This window comes from Leopardus geoffroyi, chromosome X (assembly GCF_018350155.1).
Source record: "Leopardus geoffroyi isolate Oge1 chromosome X, O.geoffroyi_Oge1_pat1.0, whole genome shotgun sequence".
Taxonomy (NCBI): Eukaryota; Metazoa; Chordata; class Mammalia; order Carnivora; family Felidae; genus Leopardus; species Leopardus geoffroyi.
Window position 1 is genome coordinate 128,774,556 of NC_059343.1, and position 13,886 is coordinate 128,788,441.

Below are 13,886 nucleotides of genomic sequence, written 5' to 3' on the forward strand. Positions count from 1 at the left end.
CCTTCTTATTAGATGCTGTGAAAGATATGAAGGAAGTAAAGCCCAATTCTTGCTCTCAAGAAGATAACTTAGATCCTGTTATCTTTAGTAGGAAGTAATCAAACATTTGAATTGGACTCTCAGCTCTTTCTTTTACTAGTTGTTTAATATTTGGATTGGACTTTCAGCTCTTTTACTAGTTGTTTGACCTTTGGCAAGTTACCTTTTCAGAGCCTTTGTTTCCTTATTGTAAAATGAGGTCAGTGCTAGTTCCTCTTCATGGAATCATTGCTCAGTAATGTTAGCCGTTCTTATGGTTGTTGTTAATCATCCATATCATCTTTATTTACTTTCTGATGTGAACTCTGTGTTGGTCTCTTTTCAGGATTTTGAACGTTCCCGAGCATTTAATTTTCTGAATGAGATAAAGAAGAGGTTCCAGACAACATATGGTTCAAGAGCACAGACAGCACTCCCATATGCCATGAATAGCGAGTTCTCAAGTGTTTTGGCTGCACAGCTGGTAAGATATTTTTAGGATGTAGTATTTTGATTCCTATCTTCTTTATTACCTTAAGGCACTTTGAATAAAGGAGACCTTGACCTGCAAATATGTTTCTGATTTTGCCATTAAATGTGAACATAAGAAAACTTACCAGATAGAAAAATTTTAAATAATGTGATATTCTCTATTCTAGTGTTCAAAGTATCTGGGAATGGGGAAGGACATTAAATATCATCTACTTTAGCTACCTGTCTAGTGCATGAATCCACTAATATGCCAAATGGCCTCTTTAACTCGTACATTAACCTTCTACCCTCCCATGAGGCAATTGTAATTTTTGAACAGCTCAACTTAGTCATTTTCAAGTCTGCTGATCTATACGAATACCTAATCATCAGCTCGGTGAAGTTTTGCATATATATACACCTGTGAAATACCACCCTTTCCAAGATATATCTCCATTACTCTAAAAGTTCCTGATGTCCCTTTGCAGTCAGTCCCCTCCCCCACACTCTGCCACAGGCACCCTATGCTCTATTTTCTGTCACTATAAATTAGTTTTGTCTTTTCTAGAATTTCCTATAAAGGGAATTATACATTATGTACTCTCGTGTGTCTTGCATGCTCCGTGTAAAGCTTTTGATACTCATTCATGTTGCATAAATAAGTAGGTCTCTTTTTTGCTGAATAGTATTGTATGCATATACCACAATTTGTAATAAATCATCAAACTTTTTTCCAAAGTGGTTGTACCATTTGCATTCCCACCAGCAGTTCTAGTGTTTCTACATTCTTGCCAATGCTTGCCATAGTCTATCTTTTTAATTTTAGTCATCCTGGTGGGTGTGTGGTGATACTTCATTGTGGTTTTAAGTTACATTTCCCTGATGACTAATGATGTTGAGACCTTTATAAATGCTTCCCTTTTATCCATGAAACTATTTGAGTGCAAAGACATATGTTCTATGATTGTGTTGTGAATGAGAGAAAAAAGAATTATTATAATTGAATGCGTTCCTTTTCACTTCTCCTTTAAGTGTTTTTTTAAATATTCTTTTTGAGTATTACACTTATAAATATGCATTCTTCTGGGGATGAAGTTCCTTTATATAGTTATAAATCTTTATTCAGTCAGTTCATTTGTTTCATACTTCCCACTAGAAAACAATCAAATATACGAAACCATGTAAAACATCACCAACCAGAAATATACCAATGCACAGTCAAAGGTAAATAGGGTGAACTGGCAGCAAAACTTTCAACTTAGCCAGTTCATCATTAGCTCCAGATCTGTGGGTGACCTATGAATGAATCTGTGCCAGGATTGTTATCTACAGATGGAGATAATAATAAAAGCATCTTCATCATGGAGTTTTTGGGTGGATTAAATAATGTTTCTTCTTTGAAGCATTCAGCATGGTGAAGTGACCAGAATATTGTATATTAAGCACTCCATGGATAGCTATGGATAATAATTTCAAAATATATACTATTGGAGAGAGGAGCGGTAGTGGGTCTAGCAGTGAGGAGGTGCTGGGCGTAGGGAAGAGTGAGGGAGGAAAAAAAAAAAAAAAAAAATATATATATATATATATATATATACACACACACACACACATATATACGCGTGTGTATATATATATATATATGTGTGTGTATATATATACACACGTATATATGTGTGTATATATATATATATATATATATATACACATATGGATATATGTGTGTATATATATATACTATTATCAGTGTCTTAGATTTCTAGATCCTATAAGAAGCCAATGAAAATAGGATGTATACTCAGATCTCAACAGATAAAAGAACAGATGCTCAGAAGCTGGGCCAGTCCCTACTTCATCATACCGAAGAAGTGGGGAACAATTTGGGGTGCTTTTATTTGTCCTGTTCCCCCTGCCCCAACTACAGTCCTCTTTTTTCCTTTCTTGTGTGAGCATAGATTATAGAACCACATACTTCTGTCCCAAGGCAGAATGTATATTGATATATTATAATAAACATACCTTTGTATTATTTCATTTAATTTAATTATTTAAATAAGGTGATATTTTTATACTATAACACGTGGTATCACTTTTTTATTTAAAAAATCTTTAATGTTTATTCATCTTAGAGAGAGAGAGAGTGCAAGCTGGGGAGGGGCAGAGAGAGAGGGAGACACAAAATCTGAAGCGGGCTCCAGGCTCTGAGCTGTCAGCACAGAGCCCAATGCGGGGCTCAAACTCACAAACTGTGAGATCATGACCTGAGCTGAAGTCGGACGCTTAACCATCTGAGCCACCCAGGCGCCCCTAGATTGTCACTTTTTTATGCTGCCTATATTTTTCCCTAGGTCTGATAACAATTTTTAAATGAAATGGCATGTATCCTTTGTGTCAATACCAGCATAATTTAATAGCATTCCTCAATGTCATTCCTCTTCTTTTTGTTTTCCTATTGTAAATAATGTCTGGTAAGTTAAATCTTATTTTCTTATAGAAGCATCATTCTGAGAATAAGGGCATAGACAAAGTGGTGGAGACTCAAGCCCAAGTGGATGAACTGAAAGGAATCATGGTCAGAAACATAGGTACGTTTCATGGCATAGTTCACATCCATGTGGGCAAAAATGATAATAGATTACTTGATTGGGATCAAATTATTCTAGAAAGGCTGAAATAATACTTCCTTATTCTTACTATTGGAAACTAATTATTGGCTAAGATATGGGTATTACCTACTTATGATACTGCCTGCTGTATGAATGGTTTTTTCTTAGTACTATAACTGTTCTTCATTCTAATTTGTTAGTTGACTTAGCAATACTAATTTCTGAGACTCTTACAAAAAAGTTCAGCAGTGAAGAATAAATTAATCAGTTTTGGCTAGAGATACCCAGATAGCTGATGTTATCAGTAGATGCCTAAAGTATAACTATTTGACCTCCTTAGAAAGTTTGTAGCTCTTGATTGAGAGAAAGAAAGAATTGGTCCAAAAAAACTGACTGTTGTATTCTTCAGAGGACGAACTATGATAGAAATTCAGTCAGCCTGTGTTTTCTCCAGCTGTTCAGCACATTAAACTAATCCAGAGAAATTCATCAAGTTTATTTTATTTTAATGTTTCTTTATTTTTGAGAGAGACAGAGTGCAAGCAGGGGAGGGGCAGAGAAAGAGAGAGACACAGAACCTGAAGTAGGCTCCAGGCTCTGAGCTGTTAGCACAGAGCCCAACACGGGGCTCAAACTTGTGAATCACAAGATCATGACCTGAGCCAAAATCGGATGCTTAACCGACCGAGCCATCCAGGCTCAGTTTATTTTTTAATTGATTATGCAGTTGTATTTAGATTTGGGATGATGCTAATTTTTCTAAAAACACTGGTTCTCAAACTGTCCCTGGGCCAGTAGCATCAACATGCCTTGGGAACTGGTTAGAAATGCAAGTTTTTGGGACCCACCCCAGACCTGTTGAATCAGAAACTGTGAGTGGGGCCTAGCAATCTGTGTTTTCAGAAGCCCTCCAGAGGATTCTAATGCATATTCAAGTTTGAGATCCACTCTTCCTAAGGGGAACATCTCAGACGATAACTTGTATAAAATTGAATGAAGCTGATTATATTATTGTTTTATAAGATACTTAATTGAGATTGTTAAATTTCATAAATGTCAGTTTACTTGTAATTTTGGATTTACTATTTGAATTACTTTTACGTTTATTATTAGAACAGGTACAAACTGTAAAGACATTTTTAAAAAGATTACTTACTCTTGGTCTCACCATTCTAAAGATTTATTTCCATTTTTAAAAAATTTTTTTAGCTATATACATATTATAATAATAGTTTATATTCAGTTTTGTTTGGGCAGTATAATACAGTGACCAAAATTTGGAGTCCTGTGTGCTGGAGTTTGAGTTCTGATGTCACTTCTACCTCCAGTCAGTCCTTGGTCAATCCTCTAACTTCTCTGAACTTTGTTTCCTAATCTGCAAAAAGGAGATGATAGCACCTAAGGTTACCAGGATAAAGGAGAGAATATTTGTGAAGCATATTGTACAGTGCCTAGCATATAGTAAAAGCTGAATTACTGTTAGCTATCATGAGTCTACTTTTTGCTCATATAGTATGTAATTGGGTTATATTCTAGGTTACAAATCATGTCCTTATTTTGGACCTTTGGTTCTTTAGAGAAGTGGTATTCAGAATACTGTTTTACAACCAGATAAAGAGCTTGCTCCAGCATGTAAGTCAGTGCTGTGCTTCCTTCATTGAGAACATCTTGTTATGAATATGTCAGTTGGACTGAACTCTGTGATTAGAGATAGTTGAAGCAGTAGCAAACACTCTTAGGTAGCACTGACTTAGAGGTTTGTGTTACAGTAATAGTACTGTTATATATGGTTTTGTGCCTATTCCCAGGAATGAGATTAATAGTCAAAAGGGAGGAACTTTTTTTAAAATTTTTATTTTCATTCCAGTTAGTTAACATACAGCGTAATATGAGTTTTAGGTATACAATATAGTGATTCAACACTTCCATGCAACACCTGGTGCTCATCACCACAAGTACAGTCCTTAATCCCTGCATTAATTCCCCCACCCACCTTGCCTTTGGTAACCATCACTGTGTTCTGTATAGTTGACATTCTGTTTCTGGTTTGCCTCTCATTTCCTTTTTTTTTCCATTTGCTCATTGGTTTTGTTTCTTAAATTCCACATGTGAGTGAAATCATATGATATTTGTCCTTCTCTGACTGACTTACTTCGCTTAGCATTTTACTCTCTAGCTGTATCAACATCATTGCAGATGGAAGGTTTCATTCTTTTTGATTGCTGAGTAATATTCCTCTGTATACATAAACCACATCTTCTTTATCCATTCATTAGTCTATGGACACTTCGGCTGCTTCCATAATTTGGCTATAGTAGATAATGCTGCTATAAACATTGGGCTGCGTGTATCTCCTTGAAGTAGTATTTTTGTATCCTTTGGATAAATACCTAGTAGTGCAATTGCTGGATTGTAGAGGAGCTGTTTAAACTTTCTGAGGAACCTCCATACTGTTTTCTAGAGGGACTGCACCAGTTTGCATTCCCACCAACAGTGTAAAAGGGTTCCCCTTTCACCACATCCTCACCAACATCTGTTGTTTCTTGAGTTGTTAATTTTAGCCATTCTGACAGATGTGGGGAGATATCTCATTGTAGTTTTGATTTGTATTTCCCTGATGATCAGTGATGTTAAACATAAAAAGGGAGAAACGTGCAATTCTTGATATGTTTTGTCTCTTGGTTATTTGAAGTGATTTCCTACCATTGATTTTAGTTTTAGTTGTGTGTCTGGATGCAAACTAGAGAACCTATGGAATGAACTACTAATACTTACTTTTCCTCTATTTTTGGTTGTCAGATGTATTTACTTCTCCTGAAAGTGAAGCATCCAACTGCTACAGTGTTATTACAAATGCATAAATTTCTCAGAAAATGAACCTTTTAAGTCAACTTTTAAACGACTTACTTATTTTTAGAATTACAGAGATATCCAATTAAAATTTAGCAAAAGCATTTCTAATAATCTCAGTTTGATTTTTTAAACAGCTTTATTAAGATAAAAATCACACGCCATACAATTCACCTATTTAAATTATACCATCGAATGGTTTATAATATATTCAGAGTTGCGCAGCTATCACTGTAATCAACTTTAGATCATTGTCATCACCTCTAAAAGAAATCCTGTACCCATTTACAGTCACTTCTCTTTCGCTCTCAACATCCAGACCTAAGCAACAATTAATCTTCTGTTTGTCTCTGTCGATTTTCCTCTTCTGGACATTTCATACAAATGGAATCATATAATACGTAGCCTTTTGTATCTTGGCTTCTTTCACTTACCTTAATGATGTTGAGGTTCATTCATGTTGTGGCATGTATCAGTACTTCATTCCTTGTTATGGCTATGTTATAGTCCATTGTATTGAAACCAGTTGATGGACATTTTTGTGGTTTCCACTTTTTGGTTATTATAAATAATGCTTCTGTGAACAGTTGTGTATGAGTTTTTGTTTGAGCCTATGTTTTCAGTTCTCTTGGGGAAATACTGAGGACTATTATTGCTGGGTCACATCGGAACTCTACGTTTAACATTTTGAGTAAGACCAAACTTTCCTAAAGTGGCTACACCCATTGTACATTCCCAACAGTGTACAAGCATTCTGATTTCTCCACATGTCCAAATTTATTATTGTGTTTTTTATTATAGCCAAGCTAGTATGTGTGAAACGGTATCATATTGTGGTTTGGTTTGCATTTCCCATATGACTAATGATGTTGAGCATCTTTTCATGTGCTTATGGGCCATTTGTATTTATAGATCTTTGGAGAAATTTCTATTCAAATTTCTATTCTATTCTATTCTATCCATTATCATTTTATATTTTTTATTTTTTATTTTGATTTACTTATTTATTTTTTAGACACAGAGAGAGTGGGGGAGACGGGCAAAGGGAGAGAGGGAGAGAATCCCAAGCAGGCTCCATGCTCAACATGGAGCCCGACACAGGGCTCGATCTCACAACCCTGGGATCATGACCTGAGCCAACATCAAGAGTTGGGCACCAAAATGACTGAGCCACCCAGGTGTACCCCATTGTCATTTTTTCTTTTTTTTTTTAATTTTTTATGTTTATTTTTGAGAGAGAGAGAGAGAGAGAGAGAGAGTGAGCATGAGCAGGGGAGGGGCAGAGAGAGAGGGAGACACCGAATCTGAAGCAGGTTCCAGGCTCCGAGCTGTCAGCACAGAGCCCAATGAGGGGCTCAAATTCACAAACCGAGATCATGACCTGAACCAAAGTCGGGCATTTAACTGACTGAGCCACCCAGGTGCCCCCCACATTGTTATTTTTTAATTGGGCTGTCTTATTAATCTTGAGCTGTAAGAGTTTTTTGCATATTCTGGGTATTAGGCCCTTATCAGATATGATTTGCAAATATTTTCTCCCATTCTATGGGTTATCTTTTCATTTTTTTTTTTTTAATTTTTTTTTTTTTCAACATTTATTTATTTTTGGGACAGAGAGAGACAGAGCATGAACGGGGGAGGGGCAGAGAGAGAGGGAGACACAGAATCGGAAACAGGCTCCAGGCTCTGAGCCATCAGCCCAGAGCCCGACGCGGGGCTCGAACTCATGGACCGCGAGATCGTGACCTGGCTGAAGTCGGACGCTTAACCGACTGCGCCACCCAGGCGCCCCTCTTTTCATTTTTTTGATAGTGATCTTTGAAGCACAAAAGTGTTTTTTAATTTGTTGAAGCCCAATTTATTTTTTTTCTTTTGTTGCTTGTCTTTTGGGTGTCATATCTAAAAAACAATCCATTGCCTAAGCCAAGGTCACAAAGATTTACTCCTGTGTTTTCTTCTAAACATTTTATAGTTTTAGCTCTTACCTTTAGGTCTATGATCTCTTTTGAGCTAATGTTTGTGTATAAGGTAAGGAAGGGGTCCAACTTAATTCTCTCAAATGTATATATCCAATCGTCCCAGTAACATTGGTTGAAAAGAGTTTTCTTTTCCTATTGAATGATCTTAGCACCCTTATCAAAAATCAGTTAATCCATAGATGTATGGGTTTATTTCTGTACTCCTAGTTCTGTACCATTTATCTTTATGTCTGTCTTTATGCCAGTATTACACTGTCATGATTATTGCAGATTTGTAGTAAGTTTTTAAATCAGGAATTATGACTCTTCCAACTTTGTTCCTCTTTTTCTGGATTGCTTTGTCTATTCTGGGTACCTTTCCTTTCCATAAGAATTTTTTGCAGTTTCTGAAAAAAAAAGGTAGCTGGAATTTTCATAGGGATTGTGTTGAATCTGTAGATCAATTTGGGAAATACTGCCAAATTCAACAATATTAAGCTGATCCATGAACATGAGATGTCTTTTCATTTATTTAGGTCTTTTTAATTTTTTTTGACGATGTTTTATAGTTTTTGGCATACAGATCATACATGATAAAGACTCTCTGCTTGACTGAATGTTAGACCATCTCTTCTCAGCCCTCTGTTTGTCCGGCCTCATTCTTAGGCTATGTCCCATGTCTACCTGAGTCTTAACCAAAGAATCCTGCTAAGTCAACTCCTTACCCTTGATATCTGATCACCCTTGATAGGTGATCAAGTTCCTCATCCTCTACCTTTGATGTAAAGTCCTTGGCTTGCCTTTAGGAAGATACTTTTAAGCCAGTTTAGGCCTACCCTTGATTTCTGCCAGTAATTTTTCATCTACTGACCACCCCTTCACTCTACTTGTTGGTTAATAAAACCCTACTTGTCCTTGTTTTTTTATTTTACTGAGATATAATTTACATAAACATCATGTGAGTTTAAAGTGTACAACATGTTAATACATTTTAAATAATGCAATATGATTGCCACTTTAGCTTTTGGAGAACACCTCTATCACATCATATAAATTGTCATTTCTGCAGTGAGAACATTTAAGATCTAGTCTCTTAGCAATATTGAAGTATATAATAACAGTGTTGTTGACTATACTCAGTATGCTGTACACTAGATCTCCAGAATTTATTCATGTCCTAGTTGCAGGTTTGTACCCTTTAACATCTCCCTGCTCTGCATCTTCCAGCTCCTGGTAACCTTCATTCTACTTCCTGTTTCTACAAATTCAGCATTTTTAGATTCTTGCATTATGTATAAGTAGTATATAATCTTTGTCTGCTTATGTCACTAAGCATAGTGCCCTCAAGATCCATCCATATTGTCACAAATGGCAGAATTTCATTCTTTTTTATGGCTCAGTAATATTCTGTGTGTGTGTGTGTGTGTGTGTGTGTGTGTGTGTATATATATATATGTGTGTATGTATATATATATGTATATATGTATATATGTGGTGAAGTGTGTTGGTCATATATGACTTTTATTATGCTGAAATATGTTCTATACTCAATTTGTTGAGGGTTTTTATTATGAAATGATGTTGTGTTTTGTAAAATGTTTTCTTCTGCATCTATTGAGGTGATTATAAGTTTTTATCTTTCATTATATTAATGTGATATATCACATCTGTTTATTTGTGTACGTTAAACCATTCTCGTATGCCATAGATAAATCCCAGTTGGTCGTGGTATATGATCATTTTAATGTAGTTTGAATTCAATTTGCTAATTTTTTTTTTTTTGAGAATTTTTGCCTCTGTGTTCATTAGGGATATTGGCCTATAGTTTTATTTCCCTGTTGTGTCCTTATCTGGATAATGCTGACCTTGTAAAAGGAGTTTGGAAGTATTCCTTCCTCTTCAGTTTTTTGGAAGAGTTTGAGAAGGATTGGCATTATTTTTTCTTTAAATGTTTGGTAGAATTCACCAGTGAAGCCATCTGGTTTTGGGTTTTTCTGTGTTAGAAGCTTTTTGGTTACAGATTTAATCTCCTTACTCATTATTGGAATATGCATAATTTCTAATTCTTTCTGATTCTGTCTTGTAGGTTGTATGTTTCTATGAATATATCCATTTCTTCTAGGTTATCCAGTTTGTTGTCATATAATTGTTCCTAAGAATCTCTTATTATCCTATGTATTTCTGTAGTATCAGTTGTAATGTCTCTTCTTTCATTTCTGATTTTATTTATTTGAATCTTCTTTTTTTCTTAGTCTAGCTAGAAGTTTGTCAATTTTATCTTTAAAAAAACAGCTATTAGTTTTGTTGATCTCTTCTATTATTTTTCTGGTTTCTATTTCATTAATTTCCACTCTGAACTTTATTTCCTTCCTTCCACTAACTTTGGGCTTAGTTTGTTCTTCTGTTTCTAGTTCTTTGAAGGGTAAAGTTAGGTTGTTTATTTGAGGTCTTTTGTTTTCTTAACATATTCATTTATCACTATAATCTTCCCTCGCAGAACTGCTTTTGTAGCATCCTATGTGTTTTGGTGTCCTATGTTTCTATTTTCATTTGCTCAGAGGTTTCTTTTTTTTCCTTTTGATTTATCTCTTTAACCCGTTAGTTGTTCAAGAGTGTGCTGTTTACTTTCCACATATTTATAGATTTTCCAGCTTTCCTCTTATTGATTTCTATTTTCATACTACTGTGGTTGGAAAAGATACTTGGTATGATTTCAGTCTTCCTAAATTTGTTAAGATTTGTTTTATGTCCTATCATATGGTATATCCTGGAGAATGTTCCTTGTGCACTTGAGAAAAATGTGTATTTTGCTGTTGGATGGAATGTTCTGTGTATGTCTGTTATGACCACTTGTATGGTTTAAGTCCAGTGTTTCCTTGTTGATTTTCTGTTTGGATGATCTACCCATTGTTGAAAGTAGTGTATTGAAGTCCCTTACTGTTATTGTATTATCTCTTTCTCCCTTCAGATGTGTTAGTATTAAAAATCTTATTTAGGTGCTCTGATATTGTGTGCATGTATATTTAAGATTGTTATATATCTTCCTAATGAATTGACCACTTTATTATTATATAATGACTGTATTTGTCCTTTTTTTTTTTTTTTACTGTTTTTCTGTACAGTCTTATTTTTTCTAAGTATAGCTATCCCCACTTTCTTTTGGTTTCCACTTGCATGACATATCTTTTTCCATCCCTTCACTTTAAGCCTATGTGTGTACTTAAATCTAAAGTGAGTCTCATGTAAGCAGCATATTATTGGATCTTTTTTTTTAAATCCATCCAGCTACTCTGTGCCTTTTGATTGGTGAACTTACTACAGTTAATTTTTGAAATATAAGAGCTTACTAATTCCATCTTATTCACTGCTTTCTGGTTGTTTTTATAATTTCATTGTTCCTTTTTCCTCCATTTCTGCCTACTTTTTAATTTTTTCCTTTTATTTATTATTTTCCCCCAGACTATATATATACATACATATGTATGTACGTACATATATACGTACATACATACGTGTGTGTGTGTGTGTGTGTGTGTGTATCCCAGAAAATATATGTAGTTTTTAATTGAAATATAGTTGAGGGGCACCTGGATGGCTCATTCTGTTAAGTGTCTGAAGCGTCTGACTCTTGATTTTTGGCTCAGGTCATGATCTCATAGTTCATGGATTCGAGCCCCACATCGGGGTCTGTGCTGACAGCATGGAGCCTGCTTCAGATTCTCTGTCTCCCTCTCTCCCCGCCCCTCCCCCACTTGCATGCACACTCTCTCCCTCTGTCAAAAAAGAAAAGGAAAATAGTTGACACACCGTATTGTGTTCAAGTATACAACATAGTGATTTAACAATTATATACATTATGAAATGCTTACCACAAGAAGTGCAGTTAGAGTCTGTCACCATAGAAAGTTATGATATTATTGACTACATTCCCTATGTTGTACTTTTCATCCATGTTAAGTATTTTATAGCTGGAACTTTCCACCTCTTAATCCACTCCACCTATTTCACCTATCCCCCCCTCCCCTTCCCCTCTAGCAACCACCAGTTGTAATTATTTATGATCTGTTTCTGTTTGTTTTGTTTCTTAGGTTCCATGTATTAGTGGAATCATATGGTATTTGTCTTTATTTCATTTAGCATAATACTCTCTAGGTCCATCTATATTGTCCAGAATTTCTGCCTACCTTTTAAAATTGGTGATGTTTTGGGATTGTGTGCTCCATTTTCCCTTTATCTTTTGTGAATCTATTCTAGGCTTTTGCTTTGCAGTTACCATGGGGCTTACATAAACCATCTAATAGATAAAATAGTCCATTTTAAGGTGATAGCAACTTAACTTTGACTGAATACAAAACTACCTATTTATTCCCCTTTTATACTTTTGATGTCATAATTTACCTCTTTTTATATTGTGTATTTGTTAAAAATTTATAGTAGCTGTAGAGATTTATAATACTCATTTCCTTTAATCTTTATACTATAGTTAAGTGTTTAACACACCATCCTGTTACAGAATTAGAGTTTTCTAAATCTGTATACTTAACCTTTACCAGTGTATTATATACTTTTGTAAGTTTTCATGCCACTAATTAGTGTCTTTTCCTTTTAGCATTTCTTGTATGGCAAGTCTAGTGGTGATGAACTCCCCCAGCTTTTATTTGTCTGAGAATATCTTTATTTCTGCTTCATATCTGAAGAATAAATTTGTTGTATAGAGTATTCTTGGCTGGCAAGTTTTTTTCTTTCAACACCTTGGATATGTTATTCCACATTCATTTCTGGCCTTTAGGGTTTCTGCTACAAAATCCATTGATAGCCTAATGGGAATTTCTTTGTAGATTACAATCTTGTTTTCTCTTTGAGTGCTTTTGAGAGTTTCTCTTTATCTTTGATTTTTGACAGTTTTATTATAGTGTATCTTAAGAAGGTCTTTTTGTGTTGAGATAATAGAGTGATCTTTTAACTTCATGAACTTGGATTTCCAGGTCTCTCTCCAGGTTTGGGAAGTTTTCCACTATTATTTCTCTAAATAAGCTTACTGTCTTCTTCTCCCTGTCATCTCTTTTTGGAACCCCAGTTATTCTAATATTTGTACATTTGATGGAGTCCCATAGATCATGTAGGCATTTTGGTTATTTTACATTATTTTCTCCTTGTTATCCTCTGTGTTGTTTCAAAGTTCCTATCCTCTAGCCCACTTATGTCTTCCATTTGGTCTACTTTGAGGTAGATGTTTTCTATTGAATTTTTCATCTCATTCATTGAATTCTTCAGCTCCAGAATTTGATTCTTTGTCATGATTTCTATCTCTCTGTTAAATTTCAGATTTTATTCATGTAGTGTTTTCCTGATTTTGTTAAAATTTATTTGAGAGAGAGACAGAGTGCGAGAGGGGGAGGGGCAGAGAGAGAGAGACAGGGAGACACAGAATCTGAAGCAGGCTCCAGGCTTTGAGCTGTCAGCACAGAGCCTGACGCGGGGCTCGAACTCACAGACCAGACTGTGAGATCATGACCTGAGCCAAAGTCGGACACTCAACCGACTGAGCCACCCACGCTCCCCTCCTGATTTTGTTGATTATCTTTCTGGGGTTTTTTTGTTTTTTGTTTCCTTTTTTTTGAGGGGGAGGGGGTTGCAGATTGTTGAGTTTCTTCAAAGCAGCTATTTTGAATTATTAGCTAGATTGCAAAATTTCATGCTTTTGATTTCAGTTATTGGAGGATGGTTGTTATCTTACAGTGTTGACATATTTCCTTGATTCTTTATGTTCCTTGAACTTTTGTGTGGCTGCCTTCACTTTTAAAGTAGCGGACACCTCCTAAAGTCTTTGCTAGTTACCCTCAGGTAGGAAATAGCATTCGTCGTCCTCTTATCCGGGGTTTTCTGCAACTTTGTCTGGATATTCCTGCTACATGTTTCTTACTCTTGTGGCAGAATTCTTAAGCTTTTATGTCTTTTCTGGTCTTAAAATTCACCATGCTGG

At 35.4% G+C, this 13,886-nt stretch overlaps 1 protein-coding gene across 2 annotated transcripts in view; it reads left to right on the top strand.

Moving 5' to 3' along the window:
• VAMP7 (vesicle associated membrane protein 7) overlaps positions 1–13,886 on the top strand; it is a 59,675-nt gene that overhangs the window by 17,948 nt on the left and 27,841 nt on the right. For both annotated transcript variants that reach the window (XM_045470612.1, XM_045470613.1), the window contains 2 exons: positions 365–502; positions 2,984–3,074. In XM_045470612.1, the coding sequence (XP_045326568.1) occupies positions 365–502; positions 2,984–3,074 (229 nt within the window). The remainder of the gene's footprint in view (positions 1–364; positions 503–2,983; positions 3,075–13,886) is intronic.